At 37.1% G+C, this 19,624-nt stretch overlaps 3 protein-coding genes and 1 long non-coding RNA gene across 9 annotated transcripts in view; 1 reads left to right on the forward strand and 3 right to left on the reverse strand.

Moving 5' to 3' along the window:
* Positions 1-1,030, reverse strand: part of igsf11 (immunoglobulin superfamily member 11) — a 79,449-nt gene extending 78,419 nt beyond the window's left edge. For both annotated transcript variants that reach the window (XM_077611950.1, XM_077611949.1), the window contains exon 1: positions 544-1,030. In XM_077611950.1, the coding sequence (XP_077468076.1) occupies positions 544-604 (61 nt within the window). In that variant the 5' untranslated portion in view covers positions 605-1,030. The remainder of the gene's footprint in view (positions 1-543) is intronic.
* A 1,865-nt stretch (positions 1,031-2,895) lies between these two features.
* Positions 2,896-14,015, forward strand: LOC144083829 (uncharacterized). The gene is made up of 3 exons (XR_013303639.1): positions 2,896-3,022; positions 11,191-11,247; positions 11,659-14,015. It is a non-coding gene; the product is annotated as an uncharacterized LOC144083829 (long non-coding RNA).
* Positions 5,014-6,491, reverse strand: LOC144083678 (uncharacterized). The gene is made up of 4 exons (XM_077611675.1): positions 6,412-6,491; positions 6,262-6,338; positions 5,831-6,028; positions 5,014-5,306 (listed from the first exon to the last, which is right to left on the reverse strand). The coding sequence occupies exons 1-4, from the start codon at positions 6,431-6,433 to the stop codon at positions 5,301-5,303; spliced, it is 303 nt and encodes a 100-aa protein (XP_077467801.1). The 5' UTR covers positions 6,434-6,491; the 3' UTR covers positions 5,014-5,300.
* Positions 7,273-19,610, reverse strand: LOC144083828 (uncharacterized). 5 transcript variants are annotated; one of them, XM_077611927.1, is made up of 28 exons: positions 19,507-19,610; positions 18,964-19,106; positions 18,753-18,848; positions 17,989-18,060; positions 15,931-16,027; positions 15,576-15,598; positions 15,418-15,474; positions 15,175-15,288; positions 15,020-15,094; positions 14,792-14,914; positions 13,956-13,986; positions 13,819-13,871; positions 13,693-13,732; positions 13,508-13,611; positions 12,836-12,919; positions 12,462-12,575; positions 12,306-12,377; positions 12,139-12,219; positions 11,828-11,923; positions 11,603-11,689; positions 11,407-11,478; positions 11,160-11,234; positions 10,995-11,054; positions 10,874-10,924; positions 9,598-9,696; positions 9,403-9,489; positions 8,729-8,827; positions 7,273-7,869 (listed from the first exon to the last, which is right to left on the reverse strand). In XM_077611927.1, exons 1-28 carry the CDS (start codon positions 19,526-19,528, stop codon positions 7,513-7,515), a joined length of 2,484 nt encoding a protein of 827 aa, XP_077468053.1. In that variant the 5' UTR covers positions 19,529-19,610; the 3' UTR covers positions 7,273-7,512. The 5 variants fall into 5 exon arrangements, with proteins under 5 accessions (XP_077468053.1, XP_077468052.1, XP_077468055.1 ...); XM_077611926.1 differs by having other exon boundaries at positions 12,306-12,380; XM_077611929.1 differs by lacking the exon at positions 12,139-12,219.
* Positions 19,611-19,624: the final 14 nt, after the last annotated feature.

Genomic DNA, 19,624 nt, shown 5'->3' on the forward strand with positions numbered 1-19,624 from the left:
GAGAGAGAGAGAGAGAGAGAGAGAGAGAGAGAGGGGGGGGGGGGGGAGAGACTGAGAGAGAGAGAGGGGAGAGAGACTGAGAGAGAGAGAGAGAGAGAGAGAGAGAGAGAGAGAGAGAGAGACAGAGAGACAGAGAGAAAGAGAAAGACAGAGAGAGACAATACTAGTATACTTATTGTCAATAGTTTGAGAGAAGACGAGCGCGCGCATGAGATAAATACGTGCACAGTCGTAAGTACCGTGGACAGAGGCGCTCGCATGCGGAGTGATGAAAAAGAAAGTCATTTGTCATTCAGAATCAGTTCTTTACTTTGCTGGAAATGTGGGGATTTGACTGCCCGGTATGATAAGTACTAAGGGAGATGGAAACGGGCTTGGAGGGAGGGAGAGAGGGAGGATAAAAAAGCGCTGTGGCACACGCCCAACGTCACAATTCCACATGCTTATAAGCCCCCCCAACCACCATATGATTAATCCACGTGATGCCTTTATTATTATTTATAAACTTTGCAAGTTTAGTTTTTTTTTTAAGTAAAAACTCACCCTCCATGCAGAAAATGAGCAACCAGGCTATCCATAGGTCCGAGTTATGAAACTTCACCATTGTTCCGAGGTGTTCAGTTCTTTTCCACGGTCAGGTTCCTTGCAGAAAACTCGTCCCCGTAATCGCATGTGACATGGAACAAGTGGGTGTTTTCACACAGCGCAACACAACCCTCTGGTTCGTCCAAAACAAAGTGAAATGTTACCACGGGACCCCCTAATTCATGCCCAGTCCGCTTCACCGTCTCCGATATTGGTGCTTATCCTTGGCCGCTCCTAGTGCTTTTCAGTCCAGTTCTTCTGTCAAATTGTTGTGCGGCCCGTCAATCGCCGCGCGGTTGGCGGAAAGTCCAAGTTGGAGCGAACAGAACTTCTCCAAAAACGTCTGAATAAAACTTAAAACCACGTCCCGAAGGGAGCGTTTCTCCGCAGTCTTGATGAGCGTCTCCAACGCGTCCTGTGGTGCTCCATGCTTCTTCGCTTGATCTGCTGCGGCTGAGTGGAGCGGGTAGTAAAGTTAAATTGAAATCACCCTAGCTTCCGGTTTATGCCAACCAATATAAGAGAAAACTGCTAAGCCTTACCGTTGGGAGAATATGACCGATCCAAAAAAGGCGTTTCTGGGTTGAATGTAAGCCAATTTAGAAGTTATTATTATTCATTTCTTTTTAAAAAAAACTTCAACATGTCTTTTTTTTCTTTATATTGTGGGGCCAATATGTTAAACTTCCGTTTAGGGTTTAAATGTTTCTGCGCTCTTGACGATATTCCGACAGATAATTAGCTGGAGTCGAATTGTTGCTAAGAGACCGTTGACGCCAGAATGAGAAAAGTACAAGCGCTCTCTTGCGGTGCGTTCAAGATCGACCCATATTTAGGAAACCATAATTTTCCTGTGGCATCGAATAAAATGCGCCAGGTGTCTACAATTGATCCTTTATACTCAGGTGTAAAACGTAATCATTAATCTTTAAAAATAGAATTAATTGAGATTGATATTTATGATGATAGATGCAAGAGGAATACTGTATGTAATAGTGTATGTAATAGTGACATATATAAGCATCAGATGGTCATGTTGTTGACTATTTATTATGTTGACTATTTATTTATTTTTGGTGAAGCTTTAAATATCATAATATTAGTATAATGACAATAAAAGCATTCAAGTCAATTTAATTAAGTTTGTAAATACTGCTAACTTAAATATTACTATTATAATAAGCATTGGGTGGTTTTAGTCCAACTCCTGCCTGAGACGAAAATGAGCTTGGCACTCAAATTCATATTTTTCTATCTATGTAATCTACTGGGCAGGCTGTCCAAACATCCGAATCATAATGTACCATTTAGTTTTATAGGTATTTCAATTCTCAATGTCTGATATTTTTTTGTTAAATTTGTTTTTATAATTACAATTGCTGCGGATTGGGTCTTATATGTATCATTGCAGTAAACATTAAAGACGAATTTTGTAAATATTTGCTATATTTTTAGTTGTCTTCACTATATCTGTTTTGTGGTGGTAAATGATAAGCAAGGATCAAAGAAACAAAGAACCACAATGTGTCCTTAATGATGACTCACAACCCCACTTTATCTGAGGATTTATTTTCTTTGATGTGTTTACATCACAAGACGTGTGTTGATGTCAATATAATAAGACTTGGCAGTATTTTGGATTTTAATCTTAACTCTACTTATTCTTAACAGTATGTCAGTGATAATGTTAGATGTGAGTAAAATGAAATCTAAAGGCAGCATATGACAGGACATCACAGGAACAATGAGTCAACAGCTTCACACTCAGGGGGACATAAACCCATAAAAATAAACCATAGTTTTGATCCTGTTTACTGGAGCACTACCACATGAAAGTATAGTATTAGAATTGAGCCAAAAAGGACACAGATGCATCTGCTTGTGAGGAATGTTGGTCTCTCTTACGCCAGCTTTTGCATCATAATGAACATTTTTCAAATATTAAATATCTTAAATTAACATTGTTGGGGTGATGGGAATCTGGCAACTTAATCTATAATCCTTATAAAGCGTAGTTTATGGATGTTTGTGTGTGTGTGTGTGTGTTTGTTAATATTTTCTCACTGCGTTTGTACAAACTGTGCAATGTAGAGAGTTTTTTTTTTTATGGTGGCCAGAAGCGGCTGTCGGATCCTAATAAACGAGTGATTGAATTTTTTCACCTTTGCTAAGTGTGTAAACTCAATATTTTAATTGTTAAAGCTGAAAGCAGAGTTGTTGTATGAATTATTGTTTTTACATGATGTGACCTGAACGCACCACGTGGCTGATTGGTACTAAATTAGGACGCATTTCCTTTTCATTTACAACCGGCATTTTCGGAAGAATTTCCGCCAGCGAGTTTACAGGTGCTCCCCGAAACACTTTTTTTTTTACCCACAGTCGTTCCGGGAAGACTCGGCGAGACACGATGCTGCTGGCCCGGGCTTTTTGTAAGGTGGGACGCCTTTCCACGTCATTTACAAGCGCCACATTCGAAAAAATTTCCGCCGGCGAGTTTACAGGTGCACACACACACATTAATAAATCACGCTTTATAAGGATTATAGCATAGATAACGTTTTATTTATGGATGGGTAGATGTTTTATGTTAACATTCTCCTCCTCACAACAACATTAACCTTCTCTGAGTGTGTAAATTCAAGCTTTGAGCATTTGCAAGGTTTATCGATGAATATCCTGACCAGAAATATGTTAACTTGCTGCTCTCTTGTGGTAGTTTTAAGCATTACACTCTGTGACGATTCCAAAATCCATACTTTCTTCTGTGCAGACTGCATTGCTTCCACATAGTCATTTCTGCTTACAGTTAGTTGCATTAACTACGCAACAGCACCGCTATTTTGAGTTTTTATTTTTGTCATATTTTTACAATGTTTTTACAATGTTTTAACAAATATAACATCCTTTCCTTTGAAATTGACCGTCTGTTTTCCTTACTTTTTCCTAAAAGGCATAGAGTGGTACCTCTACATACGAGCTTAATTCGTTCCGGGACTGAGCTCGTATTTTTATCTTCTCGTAACTCGAACGAACGTTTCCCATTTAAATGAACTAAAAACAAATTAATTCGTTCCAACCCTCTGAAAAAACACCAAAAACAGGATATTGGGGTGATTTTCCACGACAACGCACTCGTAATCGAACAAACAAATTTAAATTAACTTGGATTAATATATACAGACACACTCAAACATATGTTTAATGTAACTTTACACAAAACTGAATTCTAATTTTGTTTTACATTTTTTATACCTTCTGGCCGGGTGAGCTGTTTGCCACGCCTCCACCCTCACGTTCGCTATCAATGGGCTGTTTGCTGTTGTATTCCCTTCAAAATGATGCACACAAATGTCCTCACAATAGGATAACGCACGACTACTTGCCAACGAGAAGTAGTCTTGAATGAGCGATCGCGGGAGCTAACAGGCTAAGGAAGGAATAACACTGAAAAAATGCAACAGCTCAGCCTACCCACATATTGATTGTGGGTAATGAAGTTTTATTCTGAGAAAGGATGCCATTGGCCATCGGTGTTGTGTGCACGAGTATATTTCATTACCCAGAAATCCCTCTTTTTGCCCACGCATGTGCGTTGTGCGTTTTCTGGTCCATGTGTAGGAGAAACTCGTGTGAAGATATTGTTCAGTGCTCGTAGATATCTGTTATACACGAAAGAGATGCGACAAAAAAGTGCGCTACAATGATAAACAGCCTCTCATGTCATGGCCACCTGGCTTTCTCGCATCTCGAAATTTTTATCGTATCTAGAGCTAGTTATTTGCTCGAAATGTTCCTCGTATCTCGAGCATCTCGTAGGTAGAGCTGCTCGTATTCAGAGGTACCACTGTACTCCTGCTTCTGTATAACTGTACATAATTGTATACATGTTTGCTGTGCTATTCGTATAACTGAAATTTTCCTTTCTCATATAACCCATTTTTCAAGAGATTTTTTTATAGCACAACAACTGTCTTTTGTTCTAAACAAACAGCTTGTGATAAATACCTTAATGAAATATCATAAATCAGTCATGAGCCATGATAATGACTTGTTTATGCAAAGCAGTTTAAACAGAATCTTATTTTTCAATAGTGATATATTGATTGGTTTGAATGACCTAGTGGTATTTGCATGCAAAAATAAATGAGCACATATTTGATAGCAACTAACAAGCAGTTTATGCATCAGCTTGTTTATTATTCATTGACATTAGCTTCAAATTAAGTACAAACTCACAACAATGTTTTATGTCCGCATTTTGAATATAATTGGACAGCTAGACTGTATTGTACTTTAAGGTTTTTCATGATTGTTAAAGTCCGTTTTACTCTTTTTTTAATCAAAATAAAATATAAGGAGAGATGAATATATCCACCTGCCAATAACCTATGGTTGGAATGTAGGCATGAAAAATGATTCCACAAATACATCATATATCATTTTATTCTCACAAATTCCACTTCATGCAAGGACATGTATGTTTTGGCACTGATTCTCACGAATTACAGACCTTTAATTGACACCGCCACCCTCCCAGAATGGAAACGACGCCACCTTATGGTAAAAGATTTTATATTCCTATATGCCGTTATAATAAAATACTTCACTGAAGTGAAATATATTCATTTAAACTAGATATTACTAGTGACAGGGTTAAGTCCAACTGCATTTACACACACGGACATCAAACCAGATTGGTCCCACAGAATGCATCACTCCTGAAATGACAAAAAGAGCAATGTTCACAGCATGAAAAAGATTGTGATTTTTTTTAGGATACCATAAATCCCACGATATGCCTATTTTATGAATGATTGGTTCTTGAAGTTGCAATCTCCATTAACAACCACCAGAATGGTACACAACTCGTTTGGAACAGATATTTTATCTTTTCAAGTCAAGGGGAAGCAACATCAGATAATGTGACTTGGCTATTTGACCTATTTCTTGTTCATCACACCCTGTTTTATCATGGTCATGCGAGTGTGACTCAGAGGGAGGTGACACTGATTGAGTGTGAGAAAGGCTGCAGAATAGGAATGCAAATTGTCATAAAACGCAGATCGACTGAGGTCGCAGCGTGTCGTAAAGTTAAAGGTGGGACCGCTGGTAAGACCTGTTTAGGCTGCTTGGCAAGTCGGCAGCATTTACAGCAAGGTGCGACAGGTATGTTGTGAGCGATGAGAATCATCTTTGTTTCAAAAAATCTTGTAATAGAAATGGAATCACAGTCAAAACTCACCTCATCGCTACTACTGCTGGAGGAAGACGAGGAGGAGGACGAAGAGGTGTCTGACCCTTTCCCACTCTTAGGGTCTTTCTTTTTCTTGTGCTCTCCAGCCTCCTTTTTACCGTCACTTTTCTTTTTTTTACCGTCACCTTTCTTTTCCTCTTTTTTTCCACTTTTTTTCTTGTCATCAGATTTGTCCTTGCTGTCACTCTAGAATATGCAATCATGAGATTATGTCTGATTATTTGTTAGTACTCTAACATTCATTAATGTATGTATAAATATCTATTTATCAAAATTAATGAATGAATAAATAATAAACAGAGAATTACATTTTTATGATATATAACAACTGAATCCGATGACTTAAGATTCACATGCATTAGGCGTTCCCTCTTCAGTTTAATTTGATATATCGCATTATTTTGATTTGTACAAAATACCTTATCGCCACTCTTTTTCCAAGGCCAGCTGAACTCGTCCTTGGATGCGTCTTCCTTTTTCATCGGTTCTTCCATCGCTGGAATTAAAAAATGAATTAACGTGACTGGTACAGCATTGAATAAAAGACAAACAAAGTTCATTGAACTCACCTGAACTAAGATCGAAAGACATGTTGTCTCTTGCCCAATGAAAACAATGACAACGCTCATAACAAACATGAAGCAGAGAAATCAGGAAGCTGGCCAAGAAAGACGCACCTTGCTGCAATTTGATTGGCTGTTGCATCTAGGTAACACACGCCTACTCTCTCCAAAGGGGATGTTCCTTTTTCTTTTTCTTTTTTTAATAAACTTTATTAAATTTGTTGCACACTCACCTGTACTTTTTCACATTAATCATAACAAATTTGGAATACATAATTAAGAAACAAAAATATGGCGACCCAGTGGAGCGAATGGTTAGCATGTCGGCCTCACGGCTGCGGGGTCCTGGGTTCAAATCCAGGTCACGTCCACCTGTGTGGAGTTTGCATGTTCTCCCCGGGCCTGCATGGGTTTTCTCTGGGTGCTCCGGTTTCCTCCCACATTCCAAAGACATGCATGGTAGGCTGATTGGACACTCTAAATTCGTGACCGGACGTTTGGTCACCCGGGTGAATTTAATTTTGAGAGCTGGTTTCAACAGTAGATATTTAGATATTAAACTCTTTCTCATGAATATAATTTTGACAGCTGGTTTCAACAGTAAACTCTTTGTCATGTTGTCAAACGTCCGGCGACCAAACGTCCGGGCGTTCAAACGTCCGGCAACCAATCGTCCGAGTACCCTCTAAATTGCCCCTAGGTATGAATGTGAATGGTTGTCCGTCTCCTTGTGCCCTCCAATCGGCTGGGCAACGATTCAGGGTGTCCCCCGCCTCTGGCCCGGAGTCAGCTGGGATAGGCTCCAGCACCCCCCGCGACCCAAATGAGGATAAAGCGGTTCAGAAAATGAATGAATGCATGAAAAAATGTTGTTCTTGTTTTATTCCTTGAAGCAAACACTGATTTACAGTATTACATTTCATATATTATTATGGATATTCCATATAAGATCATCTTATTTTTCTGCAGCACCATGACTCCCCACCTAACCCACATTTCCTTTAATTCAGGTTCATTAGAAATCTTATCAAACGGTCATAGCAATGATTTGTCAATTTTCCCTCATTTAATCAGTATGTAACATGTGGGAATCATTTTCACATCTGATCATTTGTAAGACCTGTAGCCTCTGTAAAGATTAGTAGAGCTCAGGGTTGTGGTGGAACGGGGCCCCGTGTATCGAAATGTACTCCCCATCAATGACTCCATGGGACTTAAGGGTCTGCGAATGGGTGCCCTGTCTCCACCATCAGTTGCAGGCACAGATGCATATGAGACTGAGGGAGGCAGAGGGTTCACAGGATCCATGTTCACAACAGGTTTAGAGGGAAGCAATTGAAAGGGGATAGCGTGAGAGCCACCAGGCCTCGAACCTCTGCTTAATTCTGAGGAGCCACTCGCACCATGCTCTGACACTTCCATTTGTGGGTCATTGCTTTGCTCAGCACCAGCACCAGGAATTTTCTGCAATTAAGAGAAAGAAGAAATTATCTCATGCCCAGTTATTTTTTTATTTTTATTTTTTGCTATTACTCTTGCTAAACCAAGACTGTATTTTAGCCCATTGTTTCCCAACAATCGCTTATGATGGTCCGGTGTGCCGCAGGAAATTATTTGCCAAGAACACATACAATATATAGTAATATTCAGAGAGAAAAATCTTTATAACACGAGATTAAAATTGAAATATGTTGAACATTGTACTATTACAAGATTCAAATCTTAATACTATGAGGCTAAAGTCATTTTGTAGCTTATTTTTTATATAGTATGAACCGGAAGTTGTTTGGATTAACAGACTTCGACTTTTGCCGACGTCAAATCTGTGTGAGCACAAAACTGATTTTCGTGTAATATTACAAGATTGAAGTAATATTAGGAAAGAAAAATACGTAATATTAGTTTTGGTAACATGAAGTCTGTGTAGGCACAAAACTGCTTATTGTGTAATATTACTAGATTTAAATAATATTGAAATGAACTGTCATAAAATTTTGAGACTGAAATCATTACATTGCTTATTTCTACATCACTCAAACCGGAGGTTGTTCGGGGTCTGCAGATATCAACTTTTGGCGACAATGATCAGCGTGAAATTTGAAATAGTTTTTGGAGAGTTGATTCGATTCCTGATAAAAGTTTGATGAAAATAACTTTATATTGTTAATTTTCAATTAGAAGATTTTCAGATGGTTCAGATAGCCTACAACACCAACCAAATACTGGGGGTCTTTGGGGATGGAACAAAAAGTAACAAAGTAGCAAATGTTTGTCCCTGATGATATCCCACAAATTGACAGTTTGCATTGCATTTAATTACTACCTTCTCCTTTTTCTTCTTGTCTTTCTTGGCTTTTTTATTTTCCTTGTCACTGCCACTGGAACTTGAAGAACTGGAGCTGGACGAACTGGAGCTCGTTTCCTGAACGTGAAACAAGCATTCCAAATTTCAGAGAAAAGGCTACTACACAATGAATCGGTCACCAGTCAAGCACAGCACATAAAGAGGGCTACAAATTTTACAATTACCGACATAGTAAGGCAGGCACGTGAATTGAATTGAATGCTTTTATTATCATTTAGATTTAAAACTTTCACCACATAGTGCACGAATAACGGTACCCGGACGTTTCGTCGACGGACACTTGGTCTCCGGACGTTTCGTCGAACGGACATTTGGTCGACGGACAGTTCTCTCTCTCTCTCTCTCTCTCTCTCTCTCTCTCTCTCTCTCTCTCTCTCTCTCTCTCTCTCTCTCTCTCTCTATCTCTCTCTCTCTCTCTTTCTCTCTCATGGTTATAATTTTGAGAGCGAGAGATTACCTGGTTGATCGCTTTCAACAGTAAACTCTCTCTCTCATGATTATAATTTTGAGAGCGAGCGAATCCGGCGACCAAACCTCCGTCGACCAAACGTCCGTCGACCAAACGTCCGTCGACCAAACGTCCGTCGACCAAACGTCCGGTCACGACAAATAACAGCATCCAATGAACTAACCTTTTTCTTCTTATCCTTCTTCTTCTTTTTCTTCTTATCTTTCTTCTTTTTCTTCTTTTCATTATCACTGCCAGAAGAATCGGAATTCTTGAATCGAAATGTACGCATTAGGTTAGCATACTCAAGTTTTCCCCCAAGCATAAATATTATTTTTAAGGGTGTAAAATGCCATTTATTTATTGGCATGACAACTACCTTTTTCTTGTGTTTCTTTTTCTTCTTGTCCTTTTTCTTCTTTTTCTTCTTTTTGCAATCATCACTAGAAGAATCACTGGAGGAGTCAGAGGAATAATCCTGCATGGAAATGATCACATAGTGTCGTCCACCACAGAATTAGGCTTAAAAACTACAGCTGCATTTAAAGTGTAAAACCTTTATATTATATCTGATTACATTTAAAGCATCAGAAGTTTTGATATACGGCTCCCATAGTACTAAACAGTAGTATGTAATTAAGTCACTGTAGGTTCCGCAGCTTTTCATGAGGATAGGAAATTATATTATTATACAGTAATACCTCGACATACAAGTGCCCCCGACATACGAGCAATTTGATATATGAGTTTCGAGCAAATATTTACCTTAAGATACGAGACAAATTTTGATAAACGAGCATACAGCGGACGCGAGAGGCCGCTCATAAGAACATCATGGGCACTGTCTTTCTAGTCGCAACGCCCTCGTGTAATGTCTCTACGAGCACTGGGCGGAGCGTTGCATTTTTTCAGTGTTTTTTTCCCCGTTAGTCAGTGCGAATGGCGGAGCTTGTTCGCTAATACGAGAGGAGTACTACTTTCCGGGCAAGTTGGCAAGTGGTCATGCGTTATCCTATTGTGAGGACATTTGTGTGCATCATTTTCGGAATATTTTGAAGGAAAGACAAAAGCAAACAACCCTCGATATGCTGCATCTGAAAGCCAGGGTGGAGGCGGGGCAAATAGAGCCAACCCGGGAGAAGAAAGGTATCAAAATTTAAAACATAATTAGAATTAAGTTTAGTGTAAGGTTAGATTAAACACATTTTTGAGTGTTTCTGCATCGTAATCCAAGTTTATTTAAATTGTTTTAATGTTATGTTACAAGTGCGTTGCCGTGCAAAAAGTCCCTCTCTCTCTACCCTCTGCAAAATCCGTCTAATTTTAGTACTATTAAACACATTTTACTACTATTAAACCACTAGTTATTTGTTACTTTGTTAATAGATGGCGAATTAGACCAAATAAAAATGTTTTCCCAATCCAATATCCTGTTTTTGGTGTTTTTTCAGATGGTTAGAATGAATTAATTTGTTTTTAGTTCATTTCTATGGGAAACGTTCATTTGAGTTACGAGTAAATCGACATACGAGCTCAGTCCCGGAACGCATTAAACTTGTATCTCGAGGTACCACTGTATAATTATTATTATTATATTTTCTGGTTACACTGCCATTAATGACTTTTATAAAAATTACTTTCACGTGATGACTCACCTTTTTCTTGTCCTTTTTTTTCTTCTTCTTTTTATCCTTTTTCTTCTTTTTCTTAAAGAAACAAATGTTGTAAAATTTCCGAACAAATGAAAATAAAATGAAGACTAGTGTTTTGGCTTACCTTGACGACATCACTGTCAGAAGAGGAGGAAGAAGAGCTATCATCAGAAGAGCTGGCCTTCTAAATGACAAAATAAATACATCAGAAAAACATTGGCTGTGTATTAAAACCAATTAATTGATATATTCCAGGCAATGTCATGTATTAAATAATATACTGATCTACCTTCTTCTTCTTCTTTTTCTTCTTTTCATAGTCACTGTCGGATGAGGAGGAGGAGGAGGAGGAAGAACTCGATTCCTGTCACATTTTGGTAAAGCACAATAGAAATAAAAAGGAATAAATAATGTAAAATATTGAGACTGACTACTAACTAGACTGATAATACATTGGCTCACAACAAAGTGTATAACAAACAACATAGTGACACCAAAAACCACACATTTTTAAAATAAGAGGTAGACGGGCAAACCTTTTTCTTCTTCTTCTTCTTCTTCTTTTTCTTGTCATCACTGTCAGAGGATGAAGAGGAAGAACTAGAATCCTATTAGCAAAGTTAAACCAAAAAACAGTGACAAACCAAGGATCAGTAAAATCAGACAAAAAAAATTACATGTAATCCACAGATTTTACACTGGTTTATACAAACATAATAATAAAAAGCAAACCTTTTTCTTCTTGTGTTTCTTTTTCTTTTTCTTCTTCTTTTCATCATCACTTTCAGATGACGAAGAGGAGGACGAAGAACTGCTGTCCTGTCAAGAGGATTTTTCAAAATGTACTTTATTCTGAAAATTACTGGGCAAAAATACTTTGTTATAGTACAAATACAACCTCAAACTGTAGAGCTATATAATATGTAATGGATAATATAAAACGTAGAAAGGCCAAACGTTTTTCTTCTTCTTTTTGTTCTTCTTCTTCTTCTTCCTCTTCTTCTTCTTTTTCTTATCATCATCACTGTCAGAGGATGAAGAAGAACTAGAATCCTATTCGTACGGTTAAACAGAAAACCATAATAAACAAATTAATAGTAAATACAATAAAAATACAGAAAACAGAAGGACGAGACAACTTTTTCTTCTTTTTTGTCAGAGAATAAGGAGGAAAAACTAGTTCTGTTCATACAATTAAACAGAAAAGCATAATAAACAAAGCAACAGTAAATAAAATAAAGAATACAGAAATTAGAAGCAAAACACACCTTCTTTTTCTTCTTCTTCTTCTTCTTCTTCTTCTTGTCATCATCATCACTGTCAGAGGATGAGGAGGAAGAACTAGAATCCTGTTCGTACGGTTAAACAGAAAAGCAGAATAAATAAAGCAACAGTAAATAAAATAAAAAATACAGAAATTAGAAGCAAAACACACCTTTTTCTTCTTCTTCTTCTTCTTCTTCTTGTCATCATCACTGTCAGAGGATGAGGAGGAAGAACTAGAATCCTGCTTGTAGAGTTAAAAAGAAAAACATAGTAAAGTAATCAACAGTAAAAACAATCAATCAAAAATATTAGAAGGAAAACAAACCTTTTTCTTCTTCTTCTTCTTTTTCTTTTTCTTTTCATCTTCGCTTTCTGAAGAAGAGCTATCGGAAGAAGAGCTATTGGAAGATGAAGAAGAGGAGGAGGAGCTGGACGAATCCTAAACATGAAATAAAACACAAATTGTGCATTGATAAGCAACCCCTTTACATTTTAGTTAGAAATGCTTTGTAACATTTAAAAAGGGACTTAAGTGGTATTATTTGTTAATTTTTCATTTGGCCATTTTAGCAGGTTTGCACACTAATTTGCATTGGGACTTCATAGAATATGATTTTTTTTTATTATTGCCTGGAACTAATCAGAATATTCAACATTTTTAGTATAATGCGATGTGTAATGTTAGGGTTATAATTATACCTTCTTCTTTTTCTTCTTCTTTTTCTTTTTTTTCTTCTTCTTGTCTTTTTCCTCATCATCACTGTCTGAAGATGAACCAGAATCCTATTTAAAAAAAAGAAAAGAAAAATTAATACAGAGGTTGTTCATTAAAAACGGTAGATAATAATAATAATAACAATAATAATAATGATAATAATAATAACAACAATAATAATAATAACAATACTAATAATAATAACAATAATACTAATAATAATAATAACAATAATAATAGTAATAAAGCACTTCAATGGCAAAATACATTATTGGAAGTCCAGTTTCTGATCAACATTTTTTTCTCACTAGATGCGAAAAAATAAAACCTAAAGTTTTATACTGTTAATTTTACTCTGTTACATTACAATTGATGTGTGTGTTTAAACACTACTTGCGTATTTATTCCAAGCTAATATCAGTTATCCATTGCAATAGATTTGTGTGATAGTTACGTGGCAATGTAAAACAAGGCGGGCTTCAGTAGTGTGCAGGAAAAATGCCGTTAATGCTAAAATATTGTTCAGTATTATTTATATCATATCATTAAAGCAAATTTGCTTGAAATATAATTTGGAGGCTATATTGCCCACCCCTAATACAAAGATAAATTATTGCTTGATTGCTCTTTTATCACACTGTACACAATACGATCACCTTCTTCTTCTTCTTCAGCTTTTTCTTCTTCTTCATCTCCATCTCATGTCCTCCTTCTCCTTCGTCATCACTCAGGTGGCCATCTTCAGTAAGGCCTTCCAACTCTGCTTGCAAGAATCACAATTAGATTTCTGACATATTTAAAACCTCGAACCGTCAGCCAATATAATGATATTTAGACTCACGGCCTAGTATGTAGGTCACAGATGGATCGCCTGCTTTATACTAACAGAAATTTCAAAAAAGCCATGTTTACTGTATCTGCTGTTTAAGTGACATACAGTGTGCATAATGTCATGTAATTGTGTCACCTTGTCATCAATATCTTTGGCTGCGTCTCCAAGAGTGTTTGTCTCTGCAATACCTGCAATGAGCATCAATATGAACATAATAAAAAGGTCTTGTTGGATTGATTTGAATTAGAAAAGGAAATTGGAAAAAAACTAACTGGCTGTTGGAAGTAATTCCTGCTCTTCCTCCTGTGAAATAAAAAAAACATTTTCTTGAACTTCTTGTGCATTGATAGATTTGCGTGTCCAATTTTTTGCTGCCGTTTGAGAAGGGCCACGTTTATCGTTCAAATCGGCCTCATCGTCGTTTTTCCAAGTAAAAATGGTGTGTACAAAATACATAATGTATTTTTCTTTTCGTTGGATTTTTAATGTACAAAACATCCATGCCAAGCAGTGTTGCATTCTAGATACCTCGTTTGTAGGATTTTAGTTTTCTCATGTTATATCCCTTATTTTTGTTACTTGCCATAATGTGTTTTTGACATCAACTCTAGAAGGATATCGTTTACAAAAATGTACAAAAACACTAAAAATGTGTTTTTTTTTTGTTTGTTTTTTCAGTTGGATCAAGTATGCATGATTTGACGGTTAATTAATTTAGTGATTTTTTTCATACACATACAAATTTGAGATTGCACCTTCATATTAGGTGGCCGGCAACTGAGTGGTTAGCACACAGTGGGAGACCTGGGTTCATATCCAGGTCGGTCTATCTGTGTGGAGTTTGCATGGTCTCCCTGGGCCTGTGTGGGTTTTCTCCGGGTACTCTGGTTTGCTCCCACATTCCAAGGACATGCATAGTAGGCTGATTGAACACTCTAAATTGCCGTTAGGTATGAGTGTGAGCGTGAATGGTTGTTTGTCTCCTTGTACCCTCCCTCCGATTGGCTACCCACCAATTCAGGGTGTCCCCCGCCCCTGGCCCAAAGTCAGTTGGGATAGGTTCCTGCAACCCTAGTGAGGATGAACCGGTTCAGAAAACATGAATTACCTTTTTCTTGTTTCTCTTTTTCTTTTTTTTCTTTTTCTTGTCTTTCTTTTTCTTTTTCTTGTCATTATCACTGTCAGAGGAGGAAGATGAAGAAGATGATGAAGAAGAGGAGGAACTGGAATCCTGTCAAAGAGGAAGGAAATAAACAGATTAATCCAAATTTGGAATTATGAAAAACGATTAAAATTAGAATATTATAAATCAATTTTCTTATCCTAATCATGCTACCTTCTTCTTTTTCTTTTTCTTCTTTTTCTTTTCATCTTCACTATCAGAACTGTCGGATGATGAGGACGAGGAATCCTTTGGCATGATAAGAGAAATTGAGCTTTCTTGACATTATTTATGAATGTGATTCTTAAAAAAAACACCATTTGTCATACCTTCTTGTTCTTCTTTTTCTTCTTTTTCTTATCCTTCTGTTTCTTCTTCTTGTCCTTTTTCTTTTTCTTCTTTCCATCACTGCCTGATGAAGAGCTGTCAGAGGAAGAGGAATTCTGGAAAGCAAGGTTAGAAAAGCTGTTTCAATTAAATAGATTTGCTTTGGGATTTTTTTTCTTTCAAGTATTCATATGAAATGTTGATATTGATTGATACTGATCACTTTTTGCACACATGTCATTTACCTTCTTATCCTTATTTTTCTCTTCGGGGTCATTGTCATCACCAGATAGGATTGAAACCTGGAAAAAGCCAAAAGAAGCAAGATATTTATTATATATGATAATAGATATTTATGATTCTCATGAGACTGGACTTAGAAGAATCATCACAAATGCCTCACCTGCTTTACGACCAAGTCTCCATCTAAAGAAATACAAATGATGGTGGCCAGTTAAGTTTAGTAAAAAAACTCACAATTTGAGTGCCATGGCAAATCTTTTGGAGAAAAAAAATCCTGTAGATTTCTAACAAGTGGTCACACCATTACACCTAACCTTGGATTTTGGAGATTTAGAATCAGTGGAAATTTAGAATCAGATCACCAAAAATTGTAAAACATGAGCTGTTATTCTTACACTGTTTACTTGGAGCTCTACAAATAAAATAAAGCTAAATGTAAACACGATTTTCGTCAACACTAAGCACAAACATTGGGGTAATAACAGAATATTTACAGGAAATAGTATTTTTCTTACCAGTTGGTTCTATGATCAACCTGTCCCACATGTATTCTTTCACTACTTTCTTCTTCTTGTTCTTCTCTTTCTTCTTTTTCTTCTTTTTCTTGTCATCCTTTGGAATAATAATAATGAATTATGTACGTATATCAAACTGTGCGAGTGTTGTGAAACTTAGCCTCAGACCATCAGTCCAATCCATGCCAATCAATGCTATTTTTCAATTAAATGTTGCATTTTCACTTAATTTTCATTCTGATATTGGCTGCTATTTAATATTTGAGACCTTATGTGTAAGCTAAAATATACATTTTAAAAGCAAAGAAAACCTGTTTATCTATAACCCTTATAAAACGTGATTTATTGGTGTTTAAGTGTGTGTGTATGTTAAGATTCTTTCGCTACGTTTGTCCAAACCGTGCAGCGTAGAGAGTTGAGATTTTTTTATGGTGGCCAGAAACGGCTGTCGGACCCTAATAGACGAGTGTGTAACCTCAATCTTTTATTTGTTAAACAACCATTTTTAAAAAGAGTTTTTTAATAGCAATTGACTTTTGGTTCTAAACAAGCAGCTGCTTGTTTAAAATAATTTAAAAATATTTTATTTTTATGATGTCTAGCAGAGGATTCGTTCCATCTGTGTGTGTGTGTGTGTGTGTGTGTGTGTGTGTGTATGTGTGTTTATGACTGACATTGAAAAATGGCTGCACTTGCACTTATGTGTTTAAACATTACTTTCTATTCTCAGAGGTTTTTTTTGTGACTTGCATACTTGCATAGTCCTTTTACATTTGGGTCATTTGTATTTGAGGTTGTTGTTCCTCTTAAATGATTGGCTGGTATTTAAATAATGGCTCTTTATGTGTTGCAACAATTGTCCATTTAGGGATTGACAAATAGTCTTAGAAGTCATTCATGTCTTTGCCATGATAATATCAAAACCAGGTATTACTTACTGCAAGTTATTAGATTTATATTCGATTTTTTTCATGGATCCAGTAAGTACAGGGGGAAATAACATAGAAGATCTGATCAAACTCACAAAAAGGTTAAATGCATGCAAACGTGTATCCTTTCTGTTTGTTTTGGAATGGTCCAAAAAAATCTACATTGGAAAATAGCTCATTGTTATGACTTGTCTGTTTCATGCATTCCAAATGGGTGTGTGCCCTCCCTTCTATCAGACACCTCCTGTATCCAGGACCTTAGGGCCTCCGCCTAGTTTTGCATGCTTTACTGCTTCACAAATAATACAAACACAATTTCCCACCTGAGTGATTAGGATTGTCAATTACATCTCTCTGTTTAATGTCAAAGATGTACGCAGTTTCCAAATGTAAATAATTACATTCTAAGATTTTAACAACTGACTAGTTGCAGAACTGAGCTCAATGTAAACTTAGAATAGTTCAATTGTCACGTTAATAAACCCCGCTGCAGTTCAAAATTAAGAATTATACTGCCACTTTGACTAATTTATTTTATATTGTAGTTTGGATTTTCATAGGCTGGGAGCTGTGCCCATGGCAGATGATTTGGAAACAATTTCTGTGGTATTTTGGAGGAACTGTGTGGCTCTGAACATGTGATGACAACGTCTCACAGCAGACGTCCTAAAGCAGGGGTGTCAGACTCGGGTTGGTTCGCGGGCCACGTTAACGTCAACTCGATTTCATGTGGGCCGGACCATTTTAGATATAATATTTAGATTTTTTTAAAATAAATGGATTAAAAGAACTGGATTAAAAGCCCTGAATATTCAGTTTTTTATAGATCTAAAACAATGTTTATTTTAGCTTTTATTATATATTTTTAGATTTTACAAAATGATTTTTGAACTAAAAACACAGAAAAAAATTGATTAAAAAATTACAATTATTGATTGAAACAGGGGAAATGAGGAAATTTAATATACATATATACTCTTCATTTTAATTTGATCCTAAAAGAGAAAGTCGGCACTCATGATTTACTTTCCCGGGCCACACAAAATGATGCGGCGGGCCAGATTTGGCCCCCGGGCCGCCACTTTGACACATGTCCTAAAGCGATATTTGAACACGCAGATGATCATACCTCACTATCGCTGTCTGAAGAGCTGCTGGATGATGATGAAGAGGAGGAGGAAGAGGAAGAGGAACTAGAACCCTGTAAAGAGAGAGCTTTGTTTTACTTTGTACTTTTGCTGAATTTTGCATACACAAATGAACAGGTTTACTCGTTTAATCCTTTGTCAGTTTGAAGGAGTTATTTGTTATTGCTGTGTAGTGTAAAAAGGGAAGGGCTCTTCAAGCAATTTGGAAACACAAACAAAAACACGCCCACCCATTACAGTTATGCAGACAGCCTATATTGCCTTGTGTGATTGGTCTACACATTAATGACAAACCTGACCAGTTTAGTGCAGTCAGGAAGGGCATTCACTACTTCCCAGTCTGGGCACACCCTAAAGACGTTATAACAGGTTACTACTGCCTTAAGAAGAAAAAAAAATCCTCTCATTTTAAAGCAACACGTCTGCCTCACAGCTCTGGGGTCCTGGGTTCAAATCCAGGTCACGTCCACCTGTGTGGAGTTTCCATGTTCTCTGGTTTCCTCCGGCATTCCAAAAACATGCATGGTAGGCTGATTGGACACTCTAAATTGCCCCTAGGTTGTCCGTCTCCCTGTGCCCTGCAATCGGCTTGTCACCGATTCAGGGTGTCCCCCACCTCTGGCCCGGAGACAGCTGGGATAGGCTCCAGCACCCCCCGCAACACAAATGAGGATAAAGCAGTTCAGAAAATGAATGAATATTAAGTTTGGCAATGAACTGCTAATCTTGCTATGCAGATACATACTTTCTTTTTCCTTTTCTTCAGTTTTTTCTTTTTTTTCTTTTTGCCTTCATCCTCACTATCCGATGAGGATAAAGAACTGTCATAAGAGTATGGTGCCTAAGGGAAAAAAATACATTCTCACTATTCGTCACCAGGAAACAGAGATAATATTCAGAATGTACTACGCATCAATATAAGGTGGAGCAATCACTTTACTTTTAGGCCTACTTACTGGGCAATCTGGAGTTTTGGTCGGTTGACTCTTGTCGTCACAAAAAGTCTCTGTTTCTACAGGTTCTATTTCTTCAGTGACAGATCCCAAACGACCAGGAGAGGTGGCTGCTGGCTCTTCAACACTTGCAGCTCCATAAGGAGCTATTATTGTTCATACAGTAGGTCATAGGAGTTCAACAGAAATTCAGTCAGAGTCGGGATGAAACATTTTCAATTCTCAACATGTAGAATGACATTAAATGGTACAACCATTTACCTGATTTATTAAATACCACATCACCAAATTGTTCTGCAGTAAGTGAACATTTTCTCATTTAATTTGCAATAAAAAAATTACTTTATTTCAGTATGCGAATAATTTCTGGTGCCACACCCCTCATAACAGAAAGAAGAAACGCCCAATGACCTGTGTAACTGGATAATAAAACTGATTACTCCTGAAATAGTTGCGCCTTTATAAACTTCTTGCAATTAAACAGATCATTTTTCCTAGAGGTGTGCTAAATATGATAGAAAAAATATGTCAATTGAATCAGCTAACCTGCAGTGCTAAGGAACTCCATTTATTTCCACCCTTCTCCTCTGCCAAGGAAACCTCACAAACACACCCTCAGTCCAAGTTTCATAACCAAAGTGAGTGTAAAGAACATGAATGACAG

The sequence above is a fragment of the Stigmatopora argus genome, chromosome 10 (genome assembly GCF_051989625.1).
Source record: "Stigmatopora argus isolate UIUO_Sarg chromosome 10, RoL_Sarg_1.0, whole genome shotgun sequence".
NCBI lineage: Eukaryota > Metazoa > Chordata > Actinopteri > Syngnathiformes > Syngnathidae > Stigmatopora > Stigmatopora argus.

Coding starts and splice junctions, on each gene's coding strand:
- LOC144083678 (XM_077611675.1), bottom strand. CDS start 6,433: ATGTCTTTCGATCTTAGTTCAG. Junction 6,339..6,411: donor GTCTTTCGATCTTAGTTCAG/GTGAGTTCAATG, acceptor TTTTAATTCCAG/CGATGGAAGAACCGATGAAA. Junction 6,029..6,261: donor GGAAAAAGAGTGGCGATAAG/GTATTTTGTACA, acceptor TGCATATTCTAG/AGTGACAGCAAGGACAAATC.
- LOC144083828 (XM_077611926.1), bottom strand. CDS start 19,528: ATGGAGTTCCTTAGCACTGCAG. Junction 16,028..17,988: donor CTTCAGACAGCGATAGTGAG/GTATGATCATCT, acceptor ATTATTCCAAAG/GATGACAAGAAAAAGAAGAA. Junction 9,490..9,597: donor AAAAGAAACACAAGAAAAAG/GTAGTTGTCATG, acceptor TTTCGATTCAAG/AATTCCGATTCTTCTGGCAG.